Source organism: Anarrhichthys ocellatus, unplaced genomic scaffold, assembly GCF_004355925.1.
Source record: "Anarrhichthys ocellatus isolate YVR2014 unplaced genomic scaffold, GSC_Weel_1.0 scaffold2, whole genome shotgun sequence".
Classification (NCBI taxonomy): domain Eukaryota; kingdom Metazoa; phylum Chordata; class Actinopteri; order Perciformes; family Anarhichadidae; genus Anarrhichthys; species Anarrhichthys ocellatus.
Window position 1 is genome coordinate 13,230,906 of NW_022280032.1, and position 15,492 is coordinate 13,246,397.

The following is a 15,492-nucleotide window of genomic DNA, read 5'->3' on the forward strand; positions in this document are numbered from 1 at the left end:
TATAAGTCGTATGTTTTTTTTCACCACAGTCTGTGGCGCCAGATCTTTTTTATTTTACAGCCATGTCTTGTACTCACCATCTCAGTGCATGAGAATGTTGGCTTCTCTCAAACACATTACAATACATAAATTCAATGCAACAAATAATTAGTTTAAACATGTTACATATTACATGGTTGGCAATTGAGAAACAATAAGGTCTAAAGTAAAAGAAACTACAACTAAAATGTGACTAATTCAATGGTCTAGACTCTATTCCTTCACTTCAAATCTACAGCATTAATATACAAACTGTACAAAGCTGGCAAAAATGATTACGTTCTCATTCGCAGCCATTTTTGATTATCTGTGCTGTACTGATATCCCCTTGTTCCTCTTCTGAATACAGGAGAACCTTCTGCATGTATACATGATTATTCGGTTTGCCGTATAACTTCAATAAAAACATACGATGCTTCCTGGCTTTGTGATTCCCTTTGTTTTGAGCACTCTCACTGTTTGACTCTTTGCAAAAGCTCTGAGCTAAAAAGCTTTTAGAGGCTTTTGTGTTGTTGAGCGATTCAGGAAAACATGCCAGGAATTGTAGGTATTTGCTATTCCAGGGCCCCAAGTGAGCCGTTGTCAGGGGAGCCAGGTTTTCTAGCAGTGCCCCTGAGGGTCAAAGGTGATTCTGAGGTTAGATTCACTTAAAGTCAAGTAACTTCTCATTGCTCCTATACTTCTACACAGACACATTCAAATATACAATGCAAACAGGTCATAACAAGACTGAGTTATGTTCTATGTCGTTCATTTTCTCAGACAGATGATTAGCAACAAGCTCTCATATTGTCACAGTTAATTGCCTCCATCATTGAAATGCAGGTTGGTTGAACGAAACGAAAAACAGAAGAGGGATTTAGACACAGATGAGAGATGAGAAAAGTTGAATAATTCAATGGCAAATATCATAAATATAAATCTATATATACACATATATAAATGTGTACTTGACAATGAAAGACAAAAAGTAGAATAACTGAATAAAGAATACCAAACATTGTATGAGCGACGTAAAGCCATAGGCCTTTTTCACGGCAGACATTTTGACTTGTTATGAACAGGCGTCACTAATAACATTAAACAGGGTTTCGTTCTTTTCAAGTGTCTCAGTAAGTCCGTGAAAGACCCTGAAACCCTGTAAGACCCTGAAACCGAAGCAGCTAAATGGAATCCAGCCATCATTAATTTGATTATTTACACCTGCAAATACTGTGACAGGTCAACATGGTCTATTGTATTGGATATGCATTGTATTGTGCTCAGTCGTTTTATTATTGTGTTCACCTTTTGTTCATCTCTTTTGCTGTTAGTGTGTAAACCAGTAAAATGCTTTGTGTGAACATTGAGACACATCCTGTCCTCTCTTGTCCTTTACACACTGAACCACCAAAAAATCATTGTAAAGCGCCGGCTGTGTGTCCTCCCAGCAGCCGGAGGTGACCAGGTCAGTGAACGCCTCGCTGCAGTAACTCCGGGCTTCCTGCCAGGTCAAAGACATTTACATTTACACTAAGTAGCACACAAGAGAAAGGCAGGTGACACAGCAGAGTCCTTGAGCAGATGCACCTGTCTCTGGGTCGATGTGAATGTGTGACTAATTTGACAGGTTATAACTGTACTTAGTGCAAGGACTCATAGAGACTGTTTTCGGCTGCATCTGGAGGATGAGACAGCCTCTCTGGTTGCCGGTGGTCCTCTAAAGCTTCCAACAATAAACACGGTTACATAGCTCCTGATTTCAGTCTTCTCCGCATGGCAAAACATTAAGATCATAGTTTTCTCCAGAGACAGACTGCACTAAAACATTTATGTTGCTTATGTTTTTAATGATACAACTTTAGTCATTATTGTCTCATGTCAAAGTACTATAATCACATTATATCCAGGGCATAGGCCTACAAATGGGTGTCAATCAATGGCGTAATTGCCCCATGTGTATTCATCACATATTTCAATCAAGTCAACTTAACATTTTGTCTAAATATTTTTAATACTTAGGAAAATGTAACTGTCACCTGAAGTAATTTGTCAATGTATGAGTGTAGAAAATCACACAACTGATGTAGAAAGAAGTCATTTTGGATTGTATTCAAATGTAGGCTGTATATGCTTAAAAACAGTTCGCTAAACACATTGCTAAAAATAATGTTCTTTGCGTGAATCCCACATTTATTACCACACTATAACAAGAACACTGTGATATGCACAGTAACTGGCTGGCAGCAATTAACTACTAAGTTGCTGTAGTACATTTCACAGTTTGCTTACTATGATTACTGGAGGTAGAGCATCAAGCAATTGTTTGTCCAGATGTTGTTGTCGAGATATATACTGTATATACATATATACACACATACATATATCTGCACATACACACATATATAGGAGCAAAAGAGGAGGGAAGCGAGAAAAAAATGGTTAGAATTAATGTTGTCAATGTTTCTGCAGACGTGTGCCTATGTGGGGGTTTCTTCTCGGTATGTGAATAAAATCAAATATTAAGTGTCAGCATAAATACAATTGGCCAATAAACTTGTCATTCAATAAGGAGCCAGCTTCATTAATCATGCCATCTTGTATTGTAATAATACAGTACCTTGTTTTTTTGTTTTGTTTTCTACAAAACGCCAAACCTAACGTTATAATGTAGATGCATCTGGTTTCAGTACATACAAAGATAACATGGATCAAAACAAACAAACAAACTAATTATTGATCTACTTTACTCCTAAAGTACTTAATGTTGTACTATCTCATTGTCTCTTTGCCGGAGGACGCGATACTATTTTGATACAGCCATTACATATTGCTATTACTGTATTATTAGAACCCGTAATGGAGCCAGTAGTAGCGCAATAGTAACCATACGTGTTCCCTCCACTAGGAGCCGCTGGCCGGCGGCTCAGCTCGCTATGAGCCGATAGAGCTGCTTTATTCATTTGTAGCGATCCGGGATGCTGAAATGCCTCAGAGGGTAGAGGAGCCTGACTGTTACCTTTGAGCAAACAGCGTTGTGGATGAAAGTTTCTGCACACAAAAAAGTTCTTCAATACGGTTCGCGATGAGTTGGAGGAACTGATACGTTGTTTTGGACATCTTGGACGCGGGTGTTGTTCGGGGTTTTTTAAGTTTAGACAGCTAGCGCTACGCAGACGTATGCTAACGTTAGCATAGCCTGCTAGGTAAATATTACGGGGTTTCCTGCATCTGCGTCCACTTGTCAATATAGGAACCGTGGCGTTAGTGGACATTGTGTCACGTTGTTTTATTGATTATAACAGCAGGCTGTAGCTCCAACGAGATGGGTGGATTTGTGTTTCGTTACACACAAAGCTAACTGGCTATGGTTAGCATGTACGAATGCTAGCTGACGTTAGCTAACGTTGCCGAGCCAGCCAGCAACTTCGGCAGGAGAGTTTCGGCGAGCTAACAACGACACTATTGTCGCCCACAAGCAACCTCTGCCGCTGAAAGCAGTCAACCCGCAACCATGTTCGAAATGGAGACTCATATATCGTGCCTTTTCCCGGAGATCCTGGCCATTATTTTCAGTTATCTGGACGTTAAAGACAAAGGAAGAGTAGCCCAAGTGTGCGCGGCCTGGAGGGACGCGTCCTACCACAAGTCTGTGTGGAGGGGGGTGGAAGCCAAGCTCCATCTGCGGAGAGCCAACCCGTCTCTGTTCCCCAGCCTGCAGACCAGGGGGATCAAAAAAGTTCAGATTCTCAGCCTGAGGCGAAGTCTGAGCTACGTAATTCAAGGGATGCCGCACATCGAAAGCCTTAACCTGTGTGGCTGTTTCAACCTGACAGACAACGGACTCGGTCATGCCTTTGTGCAGGACATCCCATCCCTGCGGGTGCTGAACCTCAGCCTTTGCAAACAGATCACGGACTCCAGCCTGGGCAGGATTGCCCAGTACCTCAAAAACCTGGAGGTGCTTGAACTCGGGGGATGCAGCAATATCACAAACACCGGCCTGTTGCTCGTCGCCTGGGGCTTGCACAGACTCAAGAGCCTGAACCTGCGCAGCTGCAGGCATGTGTCCGATGTGGGCATCGGTCACCTGTCCGGCATGACCCGCAGCGCGGCGGAGGGCTGCCTGTCCCTGGAGAAGTTAACCTTGCAGGACTGCCAGAAGCTGACCGACCTTTCCCTGAAACATGTCTCAAAGGGCCTAAACAAGCTCAAAGTGCTCAACCTCAGCTTCTGCGGAGGGATATCGGATGCAGGGATGATCCACCTGTCGCACATGACCCACCTGTGCAGCCTGAACCTGCGGTCGTGTGACAACATCAGTGACACGGGGATCATGCATCTGGCCATGGGCTCCCTCCGGCTGTCTGGACTCGATGTCTCCTTCTGCGACAAGATTGGAGACCAGAGCCTGGCGTACATCGCCCAGGGGCTGTATCAGCTCAAGTCCCTCTCTCTCTGCTCCTGCCATGTCAGCGACGATGGCATTAACAGGATGGTACGCCAGATGCACGAGCTCAAGACTCTCAACATTGGACAGTGCGTGAGGATCACGGACAAAGGGTTGGAGTTGATAGCTGACCACCTGACCCAGCTGACAGGGATCGATCTGTACGGTTGTACGAAGATCACCAAGAGGGGTCTGGAGAGGATAACACAGCTCCCGTGCCTTAAAGTGTTAAACCTGGGACTGTGGCAGATGACTGAGAGTGAGAGAGTGAGGTGAAGTCTCTCCAGTGTAGTATACATCTTTCATTGTGTATCGTGCTCAGTTGTATACTGAGGAAGGCTGTCTGTCTCTCCACTCTTAATTTCACCTTCTATGCTGTGACTAAAAACAAGGAGAGGGACTCCGCATCGATCACTGGGATATTGTTCACCTCCACCTGCAATACTCCACTTTTGGTTTCAGTCTCGCTCTCCTCTGATGTGCATCGTTTAATCTCAGCCTGTGTACAGTTCTTACTCTCTAGCTACCTCGCCCATTAAACACAGGAGTGCCTACTATCGCTGAATACTAAATTACATATTTTTGTGACTCGCATACCAATGGGGATTTAGATATTTAAAAAGAATCTCATTGCAGAATAATAGCTCGGCATTTTAACTCTTAACAGAAAGTCAAATTTTGATAGAATGGTTTGTTTGTTTTTTGGCTGATGTATTTTTTACTTGTGTAACCAATATTTTTTTGTATTGAGTGAAAAAATTGTACTTCAAATTGAAGTGGGTGGATCACTCCCGTCTGTCGGTTTACCTGTGTATAGTTGGCTATGTTTCATATTCCTGAGGAAGTAGGTGTGTATCAGATGTTCCGGTATGCTACTCTGTCAAAGGTTCATCCACACATCTACAGTAAGGCGTAGTAATTAACAGCTGCCAAGGCTATATGCAATACCTTAAAACTGTTTTATCAGTGGTCTTTCTCCTGAGGAGCTTCCAACGATAGTGTCAGAGTATTTGTTTAAAAAAAAAAAAAAAACAGTAATTTAAGATTGTTTTATATTCATACAGTAGTGATATTTATGAATAAAGATGGCAAATATATTTCATTTTTTTGTGTTTACTTGTAGAATTTGTAACATTTTTACTAACTATTTGATTTATAACTGTGACTGTAGATCTTTGTGCAGTTTAGGGTTCCTCTTGCAGTGTCTCTCATCTGTAGAACAAGTCTTAATAGCTACGTTTATATACTTGCACACGATATTCAGAAGAATACATTTTTGATTTCTTACTTTTTAATATCCCCATTTCTTGAAATCTAGAATTAATTATGTGATTAAGATGAATATTATCTTAATCATTTCATAGCAGTTAATACCAAATCAACTTGTGCATCTGAAGGGAGTTCTCACCTCATCCATGTTTACCAAACCGACATCTAAACGTCAGATATTTTGAGAAATGTATTTACACTTGGAGAACTAAGTCGGTTCCTATTGAACCCAACTGGCACTAGAAACGACCTCAAACAAAGCACAGCTGTGTCCCAGAACTTGGATTCAAAGCCCCATTTAGCAAATTCCCCCCCCGCGTAGCTACCCTTGAGCAAGATCTCAGGGTCCTCGTATATAATCTGAATGTAATCCATGTTCTCAGTGAGTTTGTGGGGACTCCAGGCTGTAACTACCAACTCCACTTGAGAGAAATATTGTAGTTTTGTTTAGAATAATACAGGCACTACAGCCTAAAACTACCAGATGCAACAACTTTCTCTTTAACATTTAAATCACCTTTAGAACAGCTGCAAATGTGAAATCAGTTGGAGGCGTCTCCTTTAACCTGGTTAAAGCATATTCACACGTTTACAATATTAGACAACGGTGTTTACCTGACTTTAAAAAAAAACAAAAAAAAAAACGCATTTTCAAAAAACCAAGGCTTATAATTTATTTATTTACATACATACAAAATCGAAATAACTCACAGACGTCTGTTTTGCTTTCTGTTAACAGTTTGATTCTTAACACGAACAGACAGAAGGCAGTACATTTCTTATACAAATGCAAAAATAAAAAACAAATACCATGAACGTGACTAATCAGCCCTGTGTTCCTCAATAAAGAGTAGAGAAAAAGAGATGCCGAGACATTAAGGCAAGGGCAGGGACACACGGGCCATAGTAAGGGGAATTAAACAACCCAGTGGTGAAGGGCGGGGGGGTTGAAATGAGACATCGAGAAATTAATCTCCACTCAAAGAGTTTTGACAGATAAAAAGTACCATGAGTGTCCCGCGGACATCGTCAGAAACCAGTGGATGTGTTTTGTTTTCAGTGAAACACACCCACTAGTCCATACACAGGGCGTTTGTTAGAAAACTCCCAGATGCAGTTTTGTTACGTCACATAATGTTCCTCTTATAACAGCAGGAGAGCCATGATGGTTGGAGACTTTATTTTTTGTGTCCACCAGGCACAATCTGCCTTTGACATCAACCAACCAAAAAAAAAAAAAATCATTGACACAACAGGTAAGAAGAAAATACAACACATTTACATCACCTATGGTGAAAATATACTGGGAAAAAAATGCGGATTAGAAATAAATGCAAGAAAAGTACTCTCCCACGGTTTGAAAACATTTGTAGTTCACACATTATTTTTGACACAAAAGATTTTTTTGACACTTTCCTCAGTTTCTGCTGAAGACACAAACTCAACAGTCATTCTGTTCAGAGCAGCTGGCTCCTCAAGATTCTGTGCAAACATTCAATGCATATCCATACAGTAAACATTTTTATATATGTATTATATATATATATATATATTTATCTCTATAGAACAGGACTTTCCGCGAGTTATGGCAGTACCGTCACGCACACACACACACACACACACACACTTTGTCCTGAAGACAAAATTAGACAAAAAAAAAAAAAAATACAACTGCACTGCTTTTATAGATATTTTTTTTTTTAAAGAATGCACAACACCTTCCACTTAATTAACTTGATTCAGTCACTGTACGTGTTAAATATCACGTTATTTACAAACTGATCTAAAAAGTCAAAATCTGCTGAAAAGTGACTTTTGTTTCCTGTAAATGTAGATGCACTTAGTAATTAAAAACCTCAGCCCTGAAGATTAAAAAAAAAAAAAAAACACAATAAAGGGAGGCATCACTTGCATTGGTAAGTGATCGGAAAAACACAAGAAACGGAAGCGCCGCTTGTATTCTCCAGTGATTCAGTCGAAAAACTAAAGATCAGGTGGGCTTTAAGTAACATCTACAGGAACTTTGGATGAGACTGAATGATCAGTGGATCTTACATCATGCCTTAGCACCAATATAACAGAGGAAGAAAATATCCCTGCATTAGGTCCAGTACTGATCTCTGTTCATGCTCCAAGGCCACTAGAACGTTCTCAAAAGAAACATTGCATACCTCATAAACAAGTGGACGTCGTGTGCAAAACCATCTAAAACTGAATCTCAGTGAATAAAAGTATTTTTTTAGTTTCCTCTCTCTCTCATTTGTATTTGAGAACATTAAGTAAATTAAAGCTGACCTTTGAGGCGTGTCAAAGATCCCCCTCTCATGCCAGTGACCCAGCCAGACGACACAGGAAAACGTACCTACATCTTAATCCTCGCTACAATGACAGACCCACAGGTCCAAGCCGGGAGTAGAAACATTTGGAGAGCATGCTGCATTTATATTTGGTTAAAATGTGGCATTTCCTAAGTGTTCTGATGTTCGGCCACCAGTAGCTGTATTTCTCACTAGCGAGTCCAACCTACTAGTTGGGGAACACCGACTACAATACAAAATAAGCTTCTACATGGCTCCGTTATTTACCCACCGAACTGAGCTCCTCTCGGCTCCCCTCTAGATGTAGCAGCTCCCTAGTTCTCTAAGACAAAAAGTGCTTTCCTGCCCCATGTGAGGAATACATTTACCCCTTTTTACTTGAAAGATATACAAGAAGAACCTAAGGGGTAAAAGACTGAGATAGTTGCGGGTGAGGTAACTGTGCTTGATCGAGCAGTTCCTGCTGTGAATGAACACGTCTAGGGAGAGGAAGGTTGGCAGTATACTCCAAGACTTTGTGCAGAAGTTTCATCTCGTATCCTTTGTCTCCCAACGCACCTGTCCCAGACTTGCAGGTATTTTATGATACTACAAGCAAAAATCGACTTCTGGGGAGTTCACAAATGCTTACGGGCGAGCTGTTAACTTTTCACGAGCCTCCAGTATTGCTGTCGCCTGCCTGATAATGTGATTAGGTGTGTACTTTAGTTCTTCTCTTCCCACTGCGACTCCGCCATCTGCCACAGCTGTCATTAAAATAAAGAGACAGCAAATGTGTAACCTGATATTTGCTCAAAGTGCCATCCTTGAAAACATTTCGACAGACTTTGTGAACATCCCTAATTCGATTTTATAGCGAGACACTTGAGACAGGAAAGCACATAGGAGTCGTGAAAGTATGTCCCAGGGTGGAAGAGGGGAGCGAAGAAGAACGGCTCAGCGGGGTGAGACAAGGCCCAAGTTTGCTCTCATCCAGCCAGGAGCCTCATTGAGTGGAGGTAGGGGCACCGGGGCTCGGCTACGGATTCAGAGGTCAGAGTTGTCAGCATGACTCCTCCAGGGCATTGACAACCTGCTCCAGGATGTCGGGGCAGTAGTCTGCGATCTGCTGGAGAACAGAGTTGGCGTACTCCTGCAGCTCTCCGCTCTCTTTCTCACACACCTCCAGCTCTCTCTCCAACTGGAGACAAAAAGCATCAATTAGTTTATTTTACCAAACCTTCAATCAACAAAACTCTGCATTTTCACCCCAAAAAAAAAAATATACATATTTAGAGATGTTTGACGTTTAAAAAGGAAAATTATTTATTATACATTTATTCAATCTCCCTTAAAATGCACTATCCCGGCTACGTCAGGGACGAAGGTACTGCATCACCATGCAAATGAAAAAACAGCATTGGAGCCTGATTTGACTCCCAAATTCACAGTTTTTAAATACAAAGATTCAACAACTTAATCAAAGTTATTTCATCAGCAATGACAAAAAATTGAAATTAACTGTCTGATTATCTCTAACGTGCATCCACTTTCAAATCAAGCTTTGAAAAACAAAACTGGTCTCCTGTGCCTTTGATTGATACGTTCTCCCTGCTGTACTTTTCTTTGCCTTGATTACATTCATTTCTATTCTGATTAATTCAGAAACAAACCAAATGCTTGATTTTGAAATGTATACGTTGCATTTACGCCAATACACCCGTCATTTCTACTCTCCAAAAGTTCCAAATTGGTGGTCTCAAATTACAATGTAGATATGAATAACGGATAGTTCCTCCTCTACCTGTTCCACACTCATCTTCTGGAGGTCCTCCTCCCAGTCTTCGGGGTCGCTGTGGTGGTAGTGAGAGGGCGGCGTGAGCTGGCTGAGGATGCTGGGGTCGCGGTCATGGCAGAGGTCTGTCAGGTGGGCGATGTAGAGCTTGAGTTTACTGCGGTTCTGGGACAGGGCTAGAAGAGGGGGTATCATCTGCAGGGGGGTGGGGGGGACCAAAGGAATGAGAGTGAGAGGCAGTGGGGGGGGAAGAGAAGAAACAAGGGGATGAAAAAATATTACTACACATAAGTGTTATGCTCTCGTTGAATTGATTGAACATAATGAAAGACTGAAGCACAAGACCCCACTGGCATGAAAACAAAACATCATCATCATCATCTGCATGCATGCTTGTAAAAAGCCATCACCATCTCACATCAGAGCAGGGTGCATTATTCTATGGATTGTTATTGCAAAGTGTCTTACAAAGCTACGGATTACGTGGAGGTTTAAAAAACGTTAACGCCCGTTCGTGTGGATCAAAGTGTGAGGAGCTTATCATCAGTGACACGCAAAGCGAAGATGCTTCAGTTTGAGGCAATGAAACGGAGCCAGGATCAAACACATCTCATCCTCTTAGCTCGTGCATGCAAACACGCACAAACAGGCATCGCTGAAACCTAACCCATGAGCCAATAAGAAGCAATAAATGAAGAGCAGCGTGTAAGGCATGGGATGGAGTGGCAAGATGTACACTCACGAAAGAAAACAAGCAATGATGACCATCAACAAGAACCACAATGAACGGAAGACAAGTGAACATGCCACAGAGCCAAAATGAGGAAAGGTGAGACAGGTCTGGCTTTTTTTTTTTTTTTTTTCCCATACGAGCTCACCCTTCTGAACAAAGTGTCTGAGAGAGAGAGAGAGGGGGGGGCAAAAGGTCGGCTAAGCCCAAATACCCTCCTCATCATCCTGTTATCCACAAGGTAAGCCAACCGCAGCATTACAAAGGAACATTTGGTTAGTGTGAGTAAAGAGAGACACCGTCTCTACAACAGACATTAAACTGTTAAGTAATCAATTTTAGAGAAGCTGTTCAGGGTGAACTGGAAAGATGACTAACTGATGTGATGGGTAAGCTACCTGATCAGGAGAGGGTTTGTGATTGGTCTGGTCAGGAGCGGTCTTCAGATGGTCATCCTCATAGTTGTCTGCCATCAGTTTCATTCTGTTCTGAGTCTGTAAATCAAACATGGTAAGAACAAATACACAAGCAGTCCTGGCCATTGCTTATAATTACATTTCATTCAGAAGCATTATTACTGAGGTTTGTGAGCATGTGAGTCCAGCAATACCAACAACATTTAGACAAAAGGCCTTTTTTTCAATTAAGACTCACGGGATATAAGCACAGGTGTTTCTATTTAAGGGTCCCAGTGAGACATTACAGTGTGACAGAGAGCCGGCATGCACAACACCAGCACCTTGAAACTGAAGCAGCTAAACAGAATTGAGCTATTTATCATTCATTTTAATATGAACAGCTGAGCTTTTCCGACTGTGAAACATCAACGTACCCGAAGTCCCGAAATCGCAGCAGAAGCCGGCAGAACTACAATGTTCTAAGCATTAGGAAACATGTTTGAAGCTACAAATAGATGCCCCCGGTTGTTCAAATAAACTTGAATGTTTCCATTTTTCCTCTGTTGACTTCCCAAACGTTTTCAAATCTGGTACGTGTACGGAATTGAGCGAAATGATTTATGGCATCTTCTGAAGTGTGCCTGATGATTACACAAACTATTGTTACTGAAAAAAACTGGTGTCCAATCTTTCCATTTCTTTTGGACGCCGAGTCTCTGCGTTTCATTCCCTACTGGTGAACACACTTTGTGAGAGAAGTGTAGGCAAGATAAAACGGGAAAAGAACATGAATGTGTTTTCAATCCCGCCGAGGCTCCCCTCCATGGATACCGGCAGCCCCCTCCTCACCTGCTGTTTGAGCTGTTGCACCAATCTGTCCTTCTCCCTTTTCAGCAGAGCCACCTCATCCTGGGTCTTCTTCTTCTTAGAGGAGGACAACTCCAGCAGGGCAATGTTAGCGTCCTTCTCGCTGATTGCAGCCAGCAGCGCCTCCTGCCTGTTAGGTGGGGAGGAAACAACATGGCATTTAACCACACAAGTAAATAGCTCAATTATCATTTATTATTTATTGCAGAAAATCATCCTGCCAGCTGGGGAAGGCCAGAATAGGATGGCATTTTACAAGATGAAGGCAGCAATCGATACTCCAGAGTCTACTCCACCCTACGGTGTGTGTGTGTGTGTGTGTGTGTGTGTGTGTGTGTGTGTGTGTGTGTGTGTGTGTTAATGTGTCTTACTTCATCTCCAGCACCTCCTCCAAGTGTTTCCTGCGCTCAGCTCGCAGCGTTGAGAGGTGTGCCTCTTTCTCACCCAGAGAGTGCTGGGTGGAGGCCAGCTTGGCCCTCATGGACTCCAGCTCCTGCTTCACTTTCTCCATGGCCCCCAGCAGCTCCTCCATCTGGGAACACACACACACGATTCAATCATGAATAGAGTTAAACTGATTACCTAAATCCATCAGGGAAAGCCAAGTGCTTTTTCCAGGAAAATAAACTTGGTGTGCTCTAATTAGAGGCAGGGGCAGCAGACTTCATGTGGGCTTTAGGGAAGGACTAGGGATCAACTAGCACAGATACCATTAAACACACAACATTTCATTTACCCGTTATTCATTCAAAAAGGGCACAAGAGTACCATTGTTTGTTATCAGTCGATGCTTCAATTACAATGGACTGAATGGAAGAGAAAATAATTAATTCCCATATGATCAATTCTATTGGCTACTTGATGTTCGAGCCAACCAATTAATCAGCATTGCTATGTTTCATAAGCAAACAGCAGGTAAACAAAATAACACGAAAAATACACGAGCTGGAAACAGCAACACCTGACAAAATAATGCAATCCATCAACATCAAACTCCCCAAAAATGATCAAACTTCCCAAACACATGTATTGCAGGGTTGTTGTGTCATTGCGTGAATTGTAGAGGTGTTGCCGTTATTGTGTCCACCACTGTAACACTGTAAGTGTTGTTGCTCCCTGATGGGCGGTCACGCATTCTGGGCTCATACCTTAGACCACTGAAAGTGGGCGAGGTGGGACTCATGCATTGGTTTGAGTGAGTGCTTCTGAGAGGCGGTGTGTAGCAGAGAGAAAACAAGAGAAAACGACAAAGCAAAAGATAAAAGAACTCAGAAAAGAGACGGCGGCCATAGGAGGCGAGGGAGGTGAAGAGAGGACGAGAAACACCAACAATGGTAGCAAAAAGATGAGGGAGAAAGAATCTCAGTACATGAAGGCGGTTCTTCTATTTGTATATAGAGCTTAGCGTTTAGATAACGCATGTACTGTATGTATGATCCCTTGGATTGATTAATATTGTTTGTTTAGGAGCACTTGTGTACCCGTTTCTCCTGGAGTGACCTGGCAGACTCTTCCTGTGCCAGCACCATCTCTCGCTCCGCAGTGATCTGAACGCTCTCTCTCAGCGCCTCCTCCAGCTCCTCTATGCGCTCAGACTTCTGACGCAGAGTGTCCTACACAACAGGAGTAGAAAGAGGTCACATTGTGGCTTGTTGGGCGCTGAACTAGTAAGCCAGTGCCAGCAAATGTGAATTTCTTTCTCTAATGAAAGGTTCATAAGAGCGAACCACGTACACACACACACCTTCACCTGCTGGGAGCTCTCAGACATGTTGTCCTCCCTCTTCCTGGCCTCATCCACGAGTCGAGCGTTCCTACTCTTCTCCACCTGCTCCTTGTGCTTCAGAGACGCCACCTTCTTCGACTGGTCCTTCATCTGCCTGGATTGACACAATGGGATAGGTGGAAGAAGAAATGTTACGTACACGTTAGACTACGGTCCCACGTTACATGTACAGGTTATTTATCATTCAAAATGAAAAGAGATGGAACTATTGTGGGAAAAGTGCAAATAAGTTGTGTTTAGTACAGTTATGCACCAAATAGGAATGTTGATAAGTCAGTCATGATTTTAGGCAATTGGAAGATAATAGTGTCAGGTTAAATAAAATGCCTCTTCAAATCAAAGGCGGACAGAAAGAGATGTGATCCGATGAAAAAAACTCCCTTTTTGAAATAGTAAAATAACATTTACAACCATAGCTTTACTGACTTGCTTTGGCAAGATTTTAGACAGTCGGGGTGAAATACATTAAGAGGGCGAAAGAGGAAAAATGTGCATGAACAAAAAGTAAGAGGAAAGACAAAGTTAAATATGTCAAGACAAGGCAGCGAAGGCATATGAAGAGGTAAGAGGTGGAGAGAAACGTGAGAAGAGAACGTAAGGAAAAAGGATGCCGGGGTCGAAGAAGAGAGGAAAAAAGAGCAAATACTAACCTGGAGGACAAACTGGTGGGGTGACAGATTTCCGGTGTAAAGACAAGAAAGCAGTAAAGAGAAAAAAAAGACCAGGAAGATGAGTCAATATGAAGAGAAAGAGAAAGGAGGGGGGGGGGGGGGGGACTCTGGTGTCATAAGATCTCATGGTTCACCACATACACAGCGACAAAAATTGCAGAAATATGGACTGCCTATGCCAACAGCTGTGCCTACCAGCTTTATAGCAAGTCCACTAATAACATTCCCCACATCCGCACAAGCAATACGGCTAAGAAACGAAAATGGCAAATGGCCAAATTACAATTAAAATAGGCCATTTAATGTGCTGAGGGCAACAATCTCCAGAGTGACATGATGTCATTGAATGAGTCACTCAGTCATGAGTCCAAGCTAGCAGGAAGCACAAACAGCACACAAAAGACTCAATCATTCAACACTTCTGTAACAAAGTCAAAAAATAAATCTGTACACTGTGAACATTTATGACTTATTCCTGGACTAACAACCAAAAAACCCAGCTGCACATTATAGTGACACATAATCCTTTAACCACTGTTTGGTGACACGGGCAAAGCTTGAACACATGGTGCAGAGTCAACGTCCACATCTCTCGGGTTTACCTACTTGAACAGTCATCCTGACAAAAGAAAAGATTTGTGAGAGTAACTGAAACCCACCTCTCCAGCTCATTGATCTTTTTGTCCTTGTCATTCTTCTCGTTCTCCATTTCCCGAAGGATCTCCAGCAGGCGGTCCACCTCAGCCTGGGCCTTCCCAGAATCCTCTTTGTGGCGGGCCACTTCCTGTTCGAGGTTCTTAATGCGCTCGGCCACCTCGGTGTTGGCCTGAGCTTCCAGGGCTGCGTTTTGAGCCTGACAAAAGGACGGGATGCCAGTTAAAAGCTGTTGTATTTACAACAGTTTCCGCAGGTAGGGGTTAGATTACAGACTATATCGCAATCGTATAAAGAAAACATTTAGTAGCGTCATGTAGAGCTCAGCCAGCACATGACTGCCTGATTTCTTTATTTCAGGATCTCACCCTCTTAAGCTGATTCTCCACTTTGAGGCACTCCTCCCTCTTTTGCTCCCAGGCGATCTCCATACTCTTGAGTTTGGAGTCCTTCTTCAAGCCAGAGGAGGCCAGGGATGATGCATGCTCCTTCAGGTCCAACAAAGACGTCTGCACACACACACACACACACACACACACACACACACACACACACAC

At 42.6% G+C, this 15,492-nt stretch overlaps 2 protein-coding genes across 6 annotated transcripts in view; one reads left to right on the plus strand and one right to left on the minus strand.

Moving 5' to 3' along the window:
* The first annotated feature begins 2,997 nt into the window (after positions 1 to 2,997).
* On the plus strand, positions 2,998 to 6,358 carry LOC116392238 (F-box/LRR-repeat protein 14-like). Its single transcript, XM_031863500.1, has one exon. It carries the CDS (start codon positions 3,533 to 3,535, stop codon positions 4,742 to 4,744), a length of 1,212 nt encoding a protein of 403 aa, XP_031719360.1. The 5' UTR covers positions 2,998 to 3,532; the 3' UTR covers positions 4,745 to 6,358.
* Positions 6,359 to 6,397: 39 nt separating this feature from the next.
* LOC116392223 (ELKS/Rab6-interacting/CAST family member 1) overlaps positions 6,398 to 15,492 on the minus strand; it is a 17,288-nt gene continuing 8,193 nt past the window's right edge. The window contains exons 12-21 of one of the 5 annotated variants that reach the window (XM_031863463.1): positions 15,304 to 15,444; positions 14,941 to 15,134; positions 14,261 to 14,272; positions 13,575 to 13,704; positions 13,306 to 13,437; positions 12,196 to 12,356; positions 11,807 to 11,954; positions 10,958 to 11,053; positions 9,839 to 10,024; positions 6,398 to 9,235 (exon numbers count right to left, since the gene is read on the minus strand). In XM_031863463.1, the coding sequence (XP_031719323.1) occupies positions 9,098 to 9,235; positions 9,839 to 10,024; positions 10,958 to 11,053; positions 11,807 to 11,954; positions 12,196 to 12,356; positions 13,306 to 13,437; positions 13,575 to 13,704; positions 14,261 to 14,272; positions 14,941 to 15,134; positions 15,304 to 15,444 (1,338 nt within the window). In that variant the 3' untranslated portion in view covers positions 6,398 to 9,097. The other 4 variants (XM_031863454.1, XR_004213323.1, XM_031863473.1 and 1 more) reach the window with 4 other exon arrangements.

Coding starts and splice junctions, on each gene's coding strand:
- LOC116392238 (XM_031863500.1), top strand. CDS start 3,533: ATGTTCGAAATGGAGACTCATATATCGTGCCTTTTCCCGGAGATCCTG.